This window comes from Echinops telfairi, unplaced genomic scaffold (assembly GCF_000313985.2).
Source record: "Echinops telfairi isolate 266 unplaced genomic scaffold, ASM31398v2 ScPeMD7_7469;HRSCAF=8507_1, whole genome shotgun sequence".
NCBI lineage: Eukaryota > Metazoa > Chordata > Mammalia > Afrosoricida > Tenrecidae > Echinops > Echinops telfairi.
The window spans coordinates 50,910,649-50,926,907 of record NW_022111373.1 but is presented as its reverse complement, the minus strand read 5'-3'; the positions used below and the strand labels follow the sequence as shown (position 1 = coordinate 50,926,907).

The 16,259-nt window shown below is 42.9% G+C and overlaps 1 protein-coding gene across 1 annotated transcript in view; it reads right to left on the bottom strand.

Moving 5' to 3' along the window:
* PCSK1 (proprotein convertase subtilisin/kexin type 1) overlaps positions 1-16,259 on the bottom strand; it is a 49,484-nt gene that overhangs the window by 25,791 nt on the left and 7,434 nt on the right. The window contains exons 3-7 of the mRNA XM_004703475.2: positions 15,454-15,564; positions 11,593-11,739; positions 10,078-10,154; positions 3,939-4,027; positions 398-570 (exon numbers count right to left, since the gene is read on the bottom strand). Of these exons, the coding sequence (XP_004703532.1) occupies positions 398-570; positions 3,939-4,027; positions 10,078-10,154; positions 11,593-11,739; positions 15,454-15,564 (597 nt within the window). The remainder of the gene's footprint in view (positions 1-397; positions 571-3,938; positions 4,028-10,077; positions 10,155-11,592; positions 11,740-15,453; positions 15,565-16,259) is intronic.

The following is a 16,259-nucleotide window of genomic DNA, read 5'->3' as shown; positions in this document are numbered from 1 at the left end:
GGTTTTCTACTCCCACAAAGAATTACAGTCTCAGAAACTCACAGGGCCATTCTACCCTGCCCTATAGGGTCGCTATGAGTCCACCTTCACTCAATGGCAGTGAATTTGAGTTTTGAATTTGATCCTAAACTCTATCCATTTGATCCTAAACTCTATCCAAATGGGTGAAACTCTATCCATTTCTAGCTCCAAGCAGGGAAAATGCTCTTAACCCTGAACATCCATCTCTGTGAAGAATGATTTGGCTCTTTAAATGCATTTAAAATTGTGAAGCACTTTGACAAGAAATTCACAGTCCCCCTTTCCTGCCTCCCATTATAATCCTAGTGTTCTTCCTTCCCCTTAGTATGGAAAGACTCTGTGTCATCCCTGGTTAAGTCTCTGTTAAGCATCTCACCTGTTTGACACCATACTCAAACGCCTTCTGGGCTAGTCTGCCAGGCCCCTCCACAGTTTTTCCATCATCATTAGGGCCCCAGCTGGCACTGTAAATATCCACATGTCCGGGGTTGAAGCCTATGGAACTGGCTTCAATAGCATCGGTCACAATACCGTCCAGCATTCTGATGCCTGCACAGTAAGAAACAAACACACATATGCTGATGTCCGTGTGTACCTGTCTTAATAGGCGCCTTGTGAATGGACTCTCAAAAGAGTCACAAAGATAATAGCCATTGGGTGTCCTAAATGCCCACAATCCAGCTGCTAAGAACACAGAAAGAAGGCACAAGTCACTGTCCCCAAGGCCTCCTTCCTGCCCAGTGACAAAGAACTAAGAGCACCATGCAGGTTGTCCTGACTATTTGTCCCATGAAAGACTCTGTTCCCAGGAATCCTCCTGACGTTGAGGGGGCCTGGCATTGTTGGACAAGAGGAAGTGGCCATGGTGTTGCTGATCAGAGAATGGCTCAGCTTTTCCTTTCTTCCACCACCCCATGACAATACAGCTTTCATAAAAAACCCTTCAAAGAGCTGTCTTTCAGGGCCACGCCATCAATGGCTGTGGCCCAGCCTGCGCGATACACAAGGCCCTCTACTGAAACCTTGAAGCCTGAAAAGCTGCACGCACAAAAGGAAACTGACAAATAAGGCAAGAACCCTTGTTCTAAGCACTGATTAAAAATAACCTGCAGGCCATGCTTTTACGTGTTTCCTAAGGAACATTCTCAAGGAACAAGCTTCCTTTTCTTCTAAATAATCTCAAGGATGAATTCACTGCCAGAGATGTTACTCCGGAGGGGGTCATCTGTCATTGGGAGGAGGAGGCAGAGCTCTGGCTTTCTTTCCAACAGGCCGTGGACCAGCAGCAGACTCGTGAATTTCAGAGCCAGGGAGGCGAACACAAGATATAAGCAGTTACCTGGTTAGTCTTGGCTTCTGGGTAAAAGCGCAATGGAGTAGGCACTCATTTCTCACACTAGTACTCGTAGGCATTGTTTAACACAGGTAACAAAGGTTAAAAAAAAAACCAAAAGCCTATGTGATTGGCACCATAAGTTATAGTCATTATTTGTAAAAGAAATTGTTTTAAAATCCATTGGGGGCTAGAGCAACAAAGGAAAAATAACGCACTGGGCATGGAATCAGTAAGATCCCTTCTACACAGCCACCAACTGGCCCTTGTCGTCTGAGTGCCTTGCTTCTGATCCCTCGTCTATAAAATGACGGAATCAGAGGACAATCTCACAATCGGTAGCTACCTAGTTCCTCGTGCCTTAAAAATGAATTCATTCTGCAGGTAATTACATGTGGCACTTTGAAGATGCCAACATCAAAGGGTCAGCATGACATTCAAAATCAAAGAGTGCCTGACCAGTGGGGGATGCATTATCTACGCCATGATATGCATTTGTTTGGTTTCTCAAAAAGCACACAGGGCGGGGTTTTACTGTACTTGATGTGTGATTGACAATCGGCCTTTTGTTGTTGTTATAGTTTGGGGAAACTAAAAGTCTGCAGTATAACCATGAAGCCTGAGGCGAAGTTAGTGTACAAAGGTGAGACAAGTAGTGTGTTCCCTGTCAGCCCGGCAGATCCACATTCTTCCCCTCTCCATTGGAACTGGAACTACTTCAAAGGGCTCCCTTGACCTCCAGCTTCCCTGAATTCAGCCTCCTGAATACACCTGCAGGAAGTTAGGAGGTGGGAGGGGAGTGAGGCATCCCTGCTGACCTAGAAGGTCCTGGCTTCTGCCCAGTGGCTTTTCTATGGCACCCCCACCCCCAGCACCCCTGCTCTCTCTCTGGCGCTCACTTGCTACCTGTCTTCCCTGACTCCTTCAGGCCTAAGGTAGTAACATCTGACTAAACTTACTAGCCTCTTGTTGGCTTCTTTTAACCTTTGTGAACAATTCCTTCAGAAAATTGCTCTCAATTACCCTGGCGGAGTGCACTGTATGTTTTCTGTAAGGGCTCTGACTGAGACAAATAGAGATTCAAATTGCTATCAAACATCATCTTTAGTTTCTTAATATAACACTTCTGCATCCCTTTTCCTTTTCTAAACTGTTTTGCTGTGAAGTGAAGAACTGCAGAAGTGAGAAGCAGTGGAAGTCTTTGGCTAAATCCGCCTCCTCCTTCGGGTCCCTTTGTGAGACACTTGAGGCGCTGCGCTCCTGGAAAGATGTCCGACTTGGAAGCCCAGAAGGCAGTTCTGCCCTGTCCTTTAGGCTTGCAAGGACTCAGAATCAGCCTGATTACATGAGTTTGTTTTAGCTTTTTTGTTTTTCATGTTCCCTTAAGAAGCCCTGGTGGCACAGAGCTTAAAGTGATTGGCTGCTAAGGGAAAAATTGATGATTCGAAATCACAGTCACTCCAATGGGAGAAAGATAAGCAATCTGCTTCCAAAGCCTTGGAAATCCTCAGGGCAATTTTCCTCTGTCTTACAGGATCATAGTGAGTTGAAATAGTCTCAGTGGCAATTTTTTTTCCCTCTTCTGATTTTCTATTCTCTTAGCAAGAGCTCAATCAATAAGGAACCCATCTAAATGAGAACACACAGAAATTAGATTTGGTAAAAAACGATCCAACATTTCCATGTGTTTTTTTGTCCCTACAAAGGTGTATGAGCTATACCCAGCTATCTATGTTCTAGGCCAATGTAAAGAAAACACAAATCCTCACCACTAGAACAGTATCAATATCCTGCTAAACAGAGAAAAGATTGACATTGTTGGATTGAAGGATTTCATTTTATTTGGCTCCAAAATAAACACTCATAGGAAAAGCAGTTAAGAAATCAAATAACATATTTCCCTGGGCAAACGGGTGTGTAAGACCTATTTAAAGTGCTGAAAAACGAGGCGTTACTTTAATGACTAAGGTGCACCTGAGCCAAGCCAAGGTATTTTCAATCACTTCAGATGCATGTGGGGGGAAAGCTGGACCAGGAATTCCTCAGACTACAGAAGAATGGATGTGTTTGACTGTGCTGCTGTGAAGAATATGGAAAGTACCGTGGGTGGCCAGAAGAAAACACAAGTCTGCGTTGAAAGAAGTACAGCCAGAAGGCTCACTGGGAGTGAGATGAGGAGACTTAATCTCCCATACTTTGGACACGTGATGAAAAGAGGCTGGACAAAGCACATCCTGCTCAGTCAAGTCGGTGAACAAAAGGGAGCGCCTGCACACGATGGATCGATGCCGTGGCTACCACCAAGAGTTCAAACAGAACCATGGCCTGGACGCCGCAGGCCTGGGCAACGTTCTTTTCTAGTATACACGGGGTCACTATGGCTGCAGTCAACTCAACGGCCCTGAACAACAGTAACATGTTCTCTGAGTACAATTCCACTGATTTGATTGCAAATCACCCTCAAACCCGACAGCTAGTTTTGCCTGAAGTGTATTTATTCTCTCCTCTGATGGTGGAACATACAAGACCCACCCCATCTACACGGGATGACACCAACCCATAGAAACAACAACCCTTGCTTTACCTCCAACTTTGGAATTGTATGCAACTCCGACCCCACACTTGTGATTATTAGCTTGCATGGCAATTTCTCCTGCACATCTGGTCCCATGTCTGAGGATTAAAAACAAGGATTATGCATTGTTAATATAGCATCAAACATTCGTGTTGCATATGGATCCATGGCATAGCGTATATTAGTCTTTGATAAGCCTTGTTGCTGGTTTTCTTCATGTTGATATTAGATGAAGTGTTTCTTCAGATTAGGGCAACGGAACCAGACTCTGAATTTAAATTCCAGTTCCTGCCACTGTTATCTTGCATAAGTTACTTAATCTTCAAAAGTTGGTGATAAAGAGCACTTGTTATTACATAGGATAGAACGGTGGCTGGTATGTAGGAAGGACTCCGTCAGTGTTCGCGATTAAAGCCAAACTTACTGTAGTCAACCTAACTTTTGCCGTGTTTTCCCTGTCTCCCATCTCGCTTTCTCTGGAACTTTTATGACTTTCTATATTGGTCAGAGGCAGCCAGACTAAATGAGAATGTCTGTCTCTTGGAAGGTAGTTCAGATAACTCCGAGGCTCATCAGGACATTGAAGAAGACCGTTCAACATCATAAATTCCTCTTACTTGCCTCACCTGACTTTTGGCAGCCAAAAAGCTAATTCTTCCTTTTTTTATTTGTCAGCAGAGATATATTGAAATTGCCCTCAGACCTCTTAGAATTCAAAATTCATTGCTAGCAAGTTAATTCCAGCTCAGTGTGACCTTTAGCACCCTACTTAAGGGACTTTATTGTTTTGTTGGCTTGCTCTTGCATCCTGTGAGTATCCTGACACTTGAGTTAATGTATGCCATCTGGAAAGATCCAGGCCTCTCCCAGGGTGTGAATTCCACAGTGCTGTACATAATCTCTGTGTGTTCTGCTTCCGACAGGATTCCAGTAAGAAAGCGTGAGCTGCAGTTGGACCCCTTACTGGTGTCAACAAACCTCTAACAAACTTCTCTTTTTCTTTCGAACGTACAGTTAGAGAATTTGGTGCTCTGGTGGCATAGTGTGTTACATGTTGGGCTGCTAACCATAAGGTCCACAGTTCAAAGCCACCACCTACTCCATAGGAGAAAGATGAGCTTTTTTACTCCTGTTTCGATTTCCGCTTCGCACTCTTTCTTAGTGAAGGGACTCTTTACTTTGCTTCCCAGTGGCTGTGTCAAACTAGAGTAGCTAGATTATTTTGCGCCAATCCTAGTAGGATATGGCTGGGTAGAGTTCCCATTCCGGTCCCCCTCCTCTTATTAATTCCATCCTCTAACCATGCAACAGACTAAAACATCTGCACATTCCCTGGTGCTAAACCAATAGACAGCCTCGTGATAAACAGAGAAGAGCTTGACATGTTCAAGGATTTAATTTTTCTTGGATCCACATTCAACACTCAGAAACCCAGTCAAGACATCAAATGATATGTGGTATTGAGCAATCCTGGAATTCTGGCAATAAAAATAACTTTCTCTCTAATACCAGGAGAGCACAACTGTGTGATCTGTTTGTTTGTTCCAAGTTTTTCCACTGTGAGAGCATCTGGGAGCAACATAAGGGCTGTTGGTGGTTTACAGGAGCCATTGATCGGATATGCTGACATCAAGGGAAAAGGAGGGAGGATCAATGCTGAGAAATGCTGTTGGACAGCTAATGTTAAGCATTACTGTACTGCCCATCTATTAATTTTGTCTTGCATGAAATATTAAAATTCTAAATTGACTGAGCCATTCAAAATAATAGTGGTCACTTATCTTTTTTTTTTTTTTCCCCCAGAAGTACGGAAGATGATTTCCTGGTCTACTTCCACTAAGTGACATTCCTACTCCTCATGTGATGACTAAAGTCTTACGTTAGATCAATACAATTATCATTAACTCCAGGTCTTCCCTGATACAACTAACTGGCTGCTGCTGCTGCTGCTGCTTTGGCAGCTGGGCTTTTTCCCTGATGAGAAGTGGCCCTCCTTCACTCTTGTGATTCTCTGGTGCTAGACCTTCTCTTCAGAATGTTGGCAAGGATTGATGCAAATTCTGGAGAAGAGAATTAAACTCTTTGTCAGGAATCCTGAGCTTTAAAGTGTCATGAGAGCCTTGTGCATCAAGACGCATGCCAAGATCCTATTGGAGAATAAAATTAAGTGGTGGGGAGACACACTAGAAGGTGGTGAGAGAGTGGCAGGTGGACTGACAACCTATTGTCTCAGTTCCTGATCTGGTGATACCTGAAGCTACAGCATGCCTTGAGAAAATTGAAAAGAAATACAGAAAAAAAAATAAATCCAATCCTACTTCAACTTAAGTCAGAATTCTATTACTTGCCAAGGAAGCTTTCTAACAAGCACGCCATTCTCTGAGAAAGGCATTCACATCTTAGGGTCCCTTGATGGATTGGCCCTTTTGGTCTTTTTAGACTGTCTACAGGGACCTTCCATAATCATCCTCTGAGAAACATGTCCTAGAAGTCCACCGCCTATATTCCCATTTTCATCCATTGGGAGTCAGGACTCTGAATAGGCCAAAGATAAGCATTTAAGAATCCAGTGCCATCTCTATCCTGAACCAACACCTGAAGCCACCTGGTGTGAGATACACTCGGCATTATGCCCCTGTCCTCAAAATGGTTTCATGGGACACCGTCCATTTTTTATCCCCCTTTACAGATGAGGACTGACTGCTGTCCCCTCATAAAAGCCGTGGTGGTGTCATGTTTCAAGGGTGCACTGATAATTTGTCCTTCTTTATCCTCACTCCCACCTCTACAACTTGAGAGGGAGGAAAAAGGAGACTTTATCAAAGTGGTGCTGTGTTATTCTTTGTAGTCAATCCTGTGGTTCGTTTTCTTTCCTTAAGTCGGGCACTGAGATCACGGAGCCCTCTCTTATTTCAGAACAATGTTAGTCGTAACAAGCACTGAAACAAATTGATTTTTTGAAGTTATCCCACATGAGAGTTTAAAGACCACTGTTATTAGGGTTAAAATATCCTTGTCACATAAGTTATTTAGCTAGAAAAACAGTCATAATTGGCATTACAATCCTGAATACAGACTCCAGCCCATTTAATAGTAAGAGTTACTGTGCTTTTCAGGTTTCGGTCTTCTGTGCTTCCACTTTGACTTGCAAAGGAGGGTTCACATATGACTCATTGATCTCACTGACACTGTAACAGAGCAGCAGCGGTGGTGCAGATAGCTTGGAGTGATAAAGCCCTCCAAACTGGGGCATAATGGGCCTCTAATTGCTATTAAAAGGCCCGTATAAAATGAAGTCATTCCTGTTCTTCTGACAACATACTAGAACTGTCACTCTACTTTTCATGATCCCTTCTGTTAAATAAAAGGCATGCTACCTTGTTGGTTGATAGTCAAGAGACACTAGTGATAGTTGCTTTTATGTCAATTTTCAAATGACAGCTTCTGAATTGGCCTAGGGAATTGTCTCAGTTTCAGTTCCTACTGGGCGATGTCATTCTTGTCACACCAATTTCTCACTGGAAGGAGGGTCTACCGTCTTTGCTAAATGAGAAATCTTTCTCATTGTCTTTGTTATCCTCAGCCTCAGAGCAAACATATCATATACAATATGCCCTATCTACCGCCACTGCCCAAGTCATTTGCATGTGTAAATTCATGTCATCCTCATAATCAATCAAAAAATAGATTCTACTACTCTCCCTCTCTAAGAGCCAAGTACAACAAGGTTAAGAAAGTCGCTCAAGGTCATACTCTCCCATTGAGTGCTAGATCTAAGATTTGCTTAACACCAGTTCTAAGTGTGTGTAGCTGTACGATGCTAATGGTATATTCTGCGACTTTCCATGGCAGGTTACATTTTGAAGCTCAGAATTTTCAGAAACAAAATGCATTTCGTTAGATGGGCTGCTTCCTTAACAGTGTTAGAGCTCCCTACATAGGGAGAAATGCGTCTATTATCGATGTTACGAGATCCCTTCTGCTTCAACATTGGAAATGGAGGACTGAGACTCGGGTAAGTGGAGAGACTCTACAGAGCCTCAATGACGGACTCGACTCGATCCTTCTAGGACACAATCACCGATTGCATGGCCACCACACAGGGGAGCACCCCGGGCACAATCTCGGAAGTGCTCACCCATGGGTATGAAAGCAAGTTGTCTTCTCAGTCTAGACCAAGGGGATAGAATGAAAGTAGTGTTTTCTGCTTTTTGCTTTCTCTCTATCCTCAGAAGGGTGCTTATTTCTCCCTACATCTTCCCTCCTTCCTGAAGAAGTGTCGTTCATAAAAATAGGCACGGATAGTTTGCGGCCCATTGTAGGAGGAGAGGGCACTACAGGCAGTCCCCAGACTACGAACAGCCTATGACAACCTTGCATAACCTATCATATTGCAAATCTGAAGTGGGCACAGGGGTTCCTAACAACTAACAGGTACTCTTTTGTGCCCTACATCTAAATATCTTCATTCGTATTGTAGTATGTAAAGGTGGTTTGGTCCTCTGGAAGTGTTTTGTTAATGCTTCTTAGGCAAACAAAATTACACTGTGTACTAAATATGAAGAGTAACATTTGAAGAACTGACTTTAGAAACAAACTGTACCTTGCTGCTCTGATTTACATAAAAATTCAATTTAAAGACAGATTAAGGGGTGGAAGTTATTTGTCACACATGGACTGCCTGTACAAGAGGTGATTTCCCCAGTTCACCTCGATCATAGTATTTGGCAGAGCCCTGACGATAGCCAGGCTAAAATTATAAGTCTGTGTTCTAAAAGAGCAGATGTTCCTTCCGGTTTTGCACTGCCCTGATTCAGAAATATCCTGAGAGCCAGGATAAAATCTCCTGAGACACTCCAAGTTTCCCTGGGGCCCATCTAGTGTTCTTCTGCAGCAATGTTACTGGAAAGTTCCAACCTCAATGAAATGCTTAAGGTTAGCCTCTTACAACCTTGAAGAAATAAATGGTACTGAAAACAAAGGCTGTCTTTAAACTCTCCACTAACTCCCTCTTTTCCCCAAGGAAGAATTATACACCCAGAAGGTGGGGGACCGAGCCTCCCTTCCTGAGTGCTGCTTGGCTCTCTGGAAAGGAGACCCTCCAGAGGAAGACACAATCCTCTACAAGACACCCGAGAGCTCTGAGAGCGAAAGAGAACTTGGTTGACCCGAGTTGACTGGCTAGCAAATAAACTGCGTGCGAGAGCTCTCCACACTTCATGTGAGCTTTTCGTTGCTTTGCACTTCCAATTCCTATTCCTAAACACCAAGCCTTCATTTTGAGCTTCACCTTGATCTGTTTTGCTGCAAGCCTCTTCTGCGTGGAGCAAAGGAAAATGAAAATTTGAATGTCTCCTTGAAATCTGTAAGAAATTTCACTACAAGCAAAGATGAATTTTTATATGGGCTCGAACAATGTGAGACCAACGGCTTGGTGAGTGACGTATCTTTGGGGCTTGCAAAGAGTATTAGTGTTAAAAAGTCTTTAGCCTCCAAGACCTGCTTCGGAAGATCTGACTCTTGACCTCCCTCATCTTCTGTGACTGCTAGAGAGAGAGCTAACTTAGGAGTCTGGTACTAACACCGGTCTCTTCCCCTGGATTTGGAACACTCCGTAGGCACTGTGGAGCATTTAGTTAATCAGTCCAAAGCCTAAGGACTCCTTAGATTTGCGGGGAGATCTCAGGGTGTGTTTCCCTTGCCTGGTGATGGCACACTCTTCTGGCAGTACCAGTGAGGGTGCTTGTGGGCCCCAAAGCAAGTCGTGGCAGATTTGTTATCTGGCTAATCTTCATTTCGCTCCATGACTTACATCAAGCACATTGTTAACACTGTAAAAGCCATGGAGGAATCAGTGGAGATGAGGAGGGGGGATCAAGGTTTTCATTCTTTCTACCATTGCAACTACTTGGGTCACACTTGAAGAGAGAATTTCATCACGTAAGAAGACTGTTTAATTGAACTATGGCTTTATAAACAAAGGGAGTGTAAAAATAGAAGCTTTTGTTTCGGTTTCAAAACAAAATATTGTGATAGGGATGATGACATTTTCTGAAAGCTGAATGCACATCATGTTTACAGTATAATTTTCTCAAATAAGCAGAAGCATTTTAAAGTACTTCATTTCCAAAAACACACATTTACTCACTTGTTCTCGTTTGTGGGATCATACCGGGGAAATGGGTCATGGTCATTATCATTAAAATCATAGCTCGCCTCTGGATCCTAGAGAGACAACAGATATAACACTGGCACACCACAATAGAAGCAGCACTTCCCAAGCCCCCTAACCCTACCCATCTCCCATGCTGGACAACAGCTTGTACTTCAGCGTGGCTGGCACAATCCCTGCCCAGTTATTACATCCATAAACCAAGCACAGCTGATGGGCAGAGCAACACAAGCCAGCATCCACTTCTCAGTGAATGCTACTGAACTTCGAGCTCAGAGGCACATGGATTCAAGCTGAAAGGAATGAGAATGGATTTACTTCAACAACCTCCTATTTAAGATGAGAAAATTGGGGCCCAATTCAGTGAAAACTTCAAAGGCACACCGTTAGCAGCACACCGACACTCATTTTCTTATTAACATTTGTATAAAAAGTCAGTTGAGGCTTAAGCATAGGTTTACCACAATCTCCTTTAGTCCCATCATGAACTCTTGTAACAACATATAATTTAAGTAGAGAATGTGTTTGAAATGCAAGGCAGGCCTCCACGTCTACCCCCTTTTCCAACCAGGGCTGCTACATTCACTGATCTCTCACATACGAATTCTGTCTCTGATCATGCCTGCTATTGCTCAAGACTTCCCTTATCTTTCAGTAATGACTCCTCCTACTCTTTTCCACCCTTCTTCCCCCTCCTGTTTCCTTGGTTTCTTAGTTTTGCACCATGGCTGGTATATCCTGGATGGGCAGAAAGGGTGTGTGTGTGTGAGAGAGAGAACAATCTTAAAGAAGGAATAGCCCCTCCCTAAGATATGTTATGGGGAACTCCATAAACAATTATACAAATACTTTTCATTTATTTATTTTCCTTTCTCCTTTTGGCGTTTTTATACCATGTGATGTACACTCGCAGTTTGCCTGAGAGAATCATATGTATACAATGTTTCAATGTCAGAGATACTGACCTATAAGGAGAGCGAGAAGTGAGACTGCAAACAAACAAACAAAACGACCTCAGGCCTTGGACTTGATTGGCTTGCCTAAGATAGAGTGGCTCAGAGTCTGAATAGCCCCAATCATCTAGAAAACTTTGTGCCTGGAGTCTCAAAACCCACATTTGCTTATGCAGCCCTTGGTTCCCTGGCGCAATTCCCAGGCTCCAAAGGAGGAAGGGTGAAGGAAGGGATGAAGCTTTGGCCAAGGTCAGAGAGGTCCTCTTGAAAAGGGAAACACTAACCCTCTGCCATGGACTCAATGTCAATGCACAGCAACTCAACTGGACACATTGGAACCATCTCTTCGAGCTGCAAATCTTTAGGGGAGCTGAAATCTGTACCTTTCTTCTGGGGAACAGTTGGGGGAATCAACTGCTGGCCTTGTGTTCATAACACAGTCCAGCACATAACCCAGTACACCACCAGCGAGCTAGCCCCTCGTTTTGTGTCTGCAGAGAGCTCCCGACATCGTGGTCCTGGGAAGGCCCACACTCACATAATTGGCATAGATGTCCGTGTGGTTCCACTCCAGGCCATCATCCAGCACAGTGATGACCACTCCCTTGCCAGTAATGCCCTTTTGCCACACGGGGATCACGTGGAGGTCCAGCTTGGGCAGAGCTGCAGTCATCCTGGTATCTTGCTGGTGAAGGAAAGCAAAGCAACGTTGGGGACATCACAATTTGCTTGCTGTAAAATGAAAATGTAAACTGACCTGGAGACCCATGCTTCTTCTTCCTGGGACCACTCTACCGTTTCGAGGAGGACAGTCAGATGAAAGTAGAAATCAAGACAAAGCAAACGTGAGAGTAGTAGGGCCGAGGGAATCGTGACTCTTTCTGTCCCCGTTGTACCCATGGACAATCACCTTCTTCTTGAGCTACACAGCTTCAAAGAGGCTTCTGTATACTTTTCTCTGAATCCTAATGAAAAGCTCAAACTTTTTGTTGAATTTTGTTGGATGTCTCATGTTTCTACCAACCCTGAAATCCTGAGCCTCCATCGCCACACTGAGATTCCTTTCTACCGTCTTATGCACAGTCATTCCCATATCTTTCTTTTTCAAAATGGCTTGAAAAAGAGCACCAACCCTGGAATGTCTAGGATATCATGGGGTCACTACAAGTATTGCCATATAATTGCCCATTTCCAATGATGAGTGCTGTGTGGAGTCAGTACCCATCAGAAGACACCGGGATTTTCTTTTCCAGATAGCCTTGTCTAAGTTTATAGTGGGTAGGGCTGTAGGGAAGAAGCACTGTCAGCAAGGGACCACTGAAGCATGCCTAGGTTGCAAGACACAAAAGGGGTTAGTCATCGGTCTTAAACAACCGTCATCAAAGCTGTCAAGTGTCTACTGACCTATTGTTGATGTCTCTGAATATGAAAGATGGGACTTAGTAGGCCACTAAGAAACTGAATCATAGGAACCAAGAAACCACACACCTATTATTGACCCAGGCCAGAGAAGAAGACCTGAGCAGAAGCACCAGAAAAATTCTAGAAGGTTATTTTAAGAGTATGGCCACTAGATCCATGAATATGGCCCCATCATGAATTGCCCTGGGATCTTGGCAAGTTATTCCACTTGTCAATGCCTCTCTTTCTTCATCTGTCAAATTGGTGGAATTATTGTAACTACAACATAAGATTGTTGTGAGGAACACATAGAATACTATTTGGCACATAGGATTAGAAGCAAATGCAAAAAATGTAATAACGAATGAGTCTGCTACTGCAATGAGCAAGTACTACTCCGATTAAAGGAATATCAAGAAAAATTGATTCCCTTCCTACCCATTCTGTAACAAGAGCCCATGACTGTCATGAAAAAATATTTTTTTTAATATTCTCAACAATAAACACTTCTATTAGCTCATTTATTGCAATAGAGCTTTGGCTATAAAGGAGAAAAGAAAATAACCTGCAGGCCAGCAGCAACACTTAGAATTTCTCCTCTTTACACCCACACAACAAGGACAATTTGGCCACTGTTTTAAAGGCAGAAAGGTTTCTAAGCTGATCTGTCTGCAAGTAGATCTTATTTCTGCTCCTTCCTTTAGTTTAGTTCAGAGATTCTCAACATGTAAGAATTGACAAATGAGGCTGTGTACACTGAGGCATGTACACTGGACTCTGTGATCGATTTAAAGACTTCTCAAAAGAGTCACTTTGACCAAACGTAATTTTTATGATGAGCAAAGGAGTCACTTTGACCAAAAGTAATTTTTATGTGGAGTCCTCTTTTGGGTACCCCTACCCTGAAGCATATATCTCAGATGATTCGCTTAGCATACGGACTGTTCCTTGGATGGTGAAAGGATACTGTGCTGATACACACCTTTCCTGATTCAAACCCATGAAGTCTTTCCTTGTTTTGTTCAAATGACTGTCATTGGTCTATGTACAAGTTCCCCATGAGCACAATGAAGTGTTTCAAAATTTCCATTCCTCACAATGTTATTCATAATTTGTCATGGTCCACACAGCTGAATTAATACCTCTGCTTAAGCAATAAAAAACAGGTAAGTATCTTTTTGGAATTCTTTACTTTCAGCCAACGTCTAGCTGACTTCAAAAATTTGGTCTCTCCTGCCATGTCCTTTTCTGAATCTAGCTTGAGTTTCTGTCAATTCTCTGTTGATATTTAACATGATCTCCAGCAAAGTGTGGCTTGTGTGCTATATTAATAATACTGTTCAATAATTTTCATATTCTTTTTAATCATTTTTCTTTGGGATGGGCACAAATAGGAACCTTTTCTAGTCTTTTGGCCAGATTGCTATTTCCTGGCATTTGATAAATGGGTGCTTCCACCATTGCATCCATTGGCCAGAACATTTCAGTTTTGTATTCCCGCATTTCCGGGAGGCTTCTTTTCTGGCACTGCCTTCAGTAAAGTTTGTATTTCTTCCTTTAATACTATTGGTTTCTGATCACATATCCCTCTTGAAAATGTTGAGCATCAACGATTTCTTTTTGGTACAGTGACTGTATACTCCTCCCATCTTCTTTTGATGCTTACTACATTCCCGCCATAATTTGTCATAAAATCCTTCCTTGTTCCAATGTGAGGCTTGAGTCCCCGCTTCAGTTCTTTCTCCTTGAGAAATGCTGAACGTAGTCTTTTCTTTTGGCTTTCTAGCTTCAGGTCATTACACATTTCGTGATGATATTCTACTCTGTCTTCTTTGGTCAGTTTTAGAAAGCTACCGCTGAGCTCTTTTACTTCATTATTTCTAGGTTCTAGAAAGAAGAAGTTGGCATCAGGTTGGAATGAAGACGTTTAAGCAGCCTGTGATATACAGATGGTACAACCGTGCTTGCTGAAAGGGAAGAAGACTGGAAGGATTTACTGGTGAAGATAAAAGACCACGGTTTTTGGTATAGAGTATACCTCAACATAAAGAAAACAAAACAAAATGTTCACGGGACCAATAAACAAGGGCATGAAAAAATGAAAAGAGAAGATTGACTTTCTTAAGGATTTCATTTCCATCCACAACATTGCCCATGAAAATAGCAGCCAAGAATTCAAATAACATACTGAATTGAGCAAATCTACCCAAGACTCCTTTAAAGTATTAAAGAAACAGTGGTATTACGTGGAAGACTAAGGTGCACCTGAACTAAGTCATGGCATTTTCCATGCTCCCTGTGCTGGACAATGAATTAGGAAGATCAAAGAGTTGATGTGCTTGAATTAGGGTGTCAGGGAAGGATATACAATACACCATGGACTGCCACGAGAAAGAACAAACCCTTCTGGGAAGAAATACAGTCGGAATGCATTCTGGAAATGAAGGTAGCAAGACTTCATCTCACATACTTTGGGTATATTTTCGGGTAAGACCAGTCCCATAAGATAAGAGTCAGGGGAAAAGAGGAAGACCTTCATTGAGATAGATTGACAGTAGCCGCAACAATAGGCTTACACACAGCGATGCTTGGGAGGACTGGACAAGAAAAGGCAGGGTTTTGTTCCGCTGTACCTAAGGCTGAAGGCAAAGATGTACCTGAGCCAACACCCAGTATTTCAATTGATTCCTATGTGTGTGAAGGCTGGGCAATGACTACCTCGCTGTGGGTTCTGTTCCTAGACAGCATCTTCTAACAGCAGCAACCTGCACCATAAGATAATGCACTTAAAACAGATATGCTTGAAAGCATAAAGAGGCAGCAATCCTTTTGCTCCGAATAGCTCAAGATCTGTGGTTCAGACACCTTCTCTCAGAAACACAGAAGCTTCCCGTCAGCCCTAGTCTCCAGATCACCTGACCTCTGCAAAATGTTCCATGTCAAGCATCCACCGTGCAGATGAAATCATATAAAACACCCACGTTCTATAGGTACTTACCAAATACCACTGCTGGTTCCACATCGGGTCATTGAAGAGATTTAATGCGGACTCTCTCAGAACTGTCCGTTTACTTCTCTCTTTTTCATACTGCTGCTCAGCCCATAGCACCTACAAGCATTGTTACAAATAAGAAAGCCAAGAGTCAAATATCCACCTCTGTGGAATCACTCTGTTTTTAACTACTTCAGGTACTCTCCCCATCAGACATCAAGCCACTCAACATGGTTTTGTTGAAGTACAGATCAGGACTGGCAGGTCAGAGAGGACAAGGGATTGCCCACTGGGATGACCATTTCTTCTATTACAGCAAAATGTACCTTTTGGAGGAGAGAAAGCAGTCAGGGAAGGTAGGATTCTCTCAAATTATTTACCCCGAGACTACAGTGAAGTTAAATTTCAGCCTGCTTTCATGAGCAAATGGACTGCAAGACCCATTTTTACATTGAAGTTCCAAGACTCGATAGCTAAAAATTTGTCACTTTTCATGGAATGAGTCAACCAGATGAGGGACCCCAGGAACTGCTGCTCTGGTGCTTATATTTTTTTTAATATTCTCAACAATAAACACTTCTATTAGCTCATTTATTGCAATAGAGCTTTGGCTATAAAGGAGAAAAGAAAATAACCTGCAGGCCAGCAGCAACACTTAGAATTTCTCCTCTTTACACCCACACAACAAGGACAATTTGGCCACTGTTTTAAAGGCAGAAAGGTTTCTAAGCTGATCTGTCTGCAAGTAGATCTTATTTCTGCTCCTTCCTTTAGTTTAGTTCAGAGATTCTCAACATGTAAGAATTGACAAA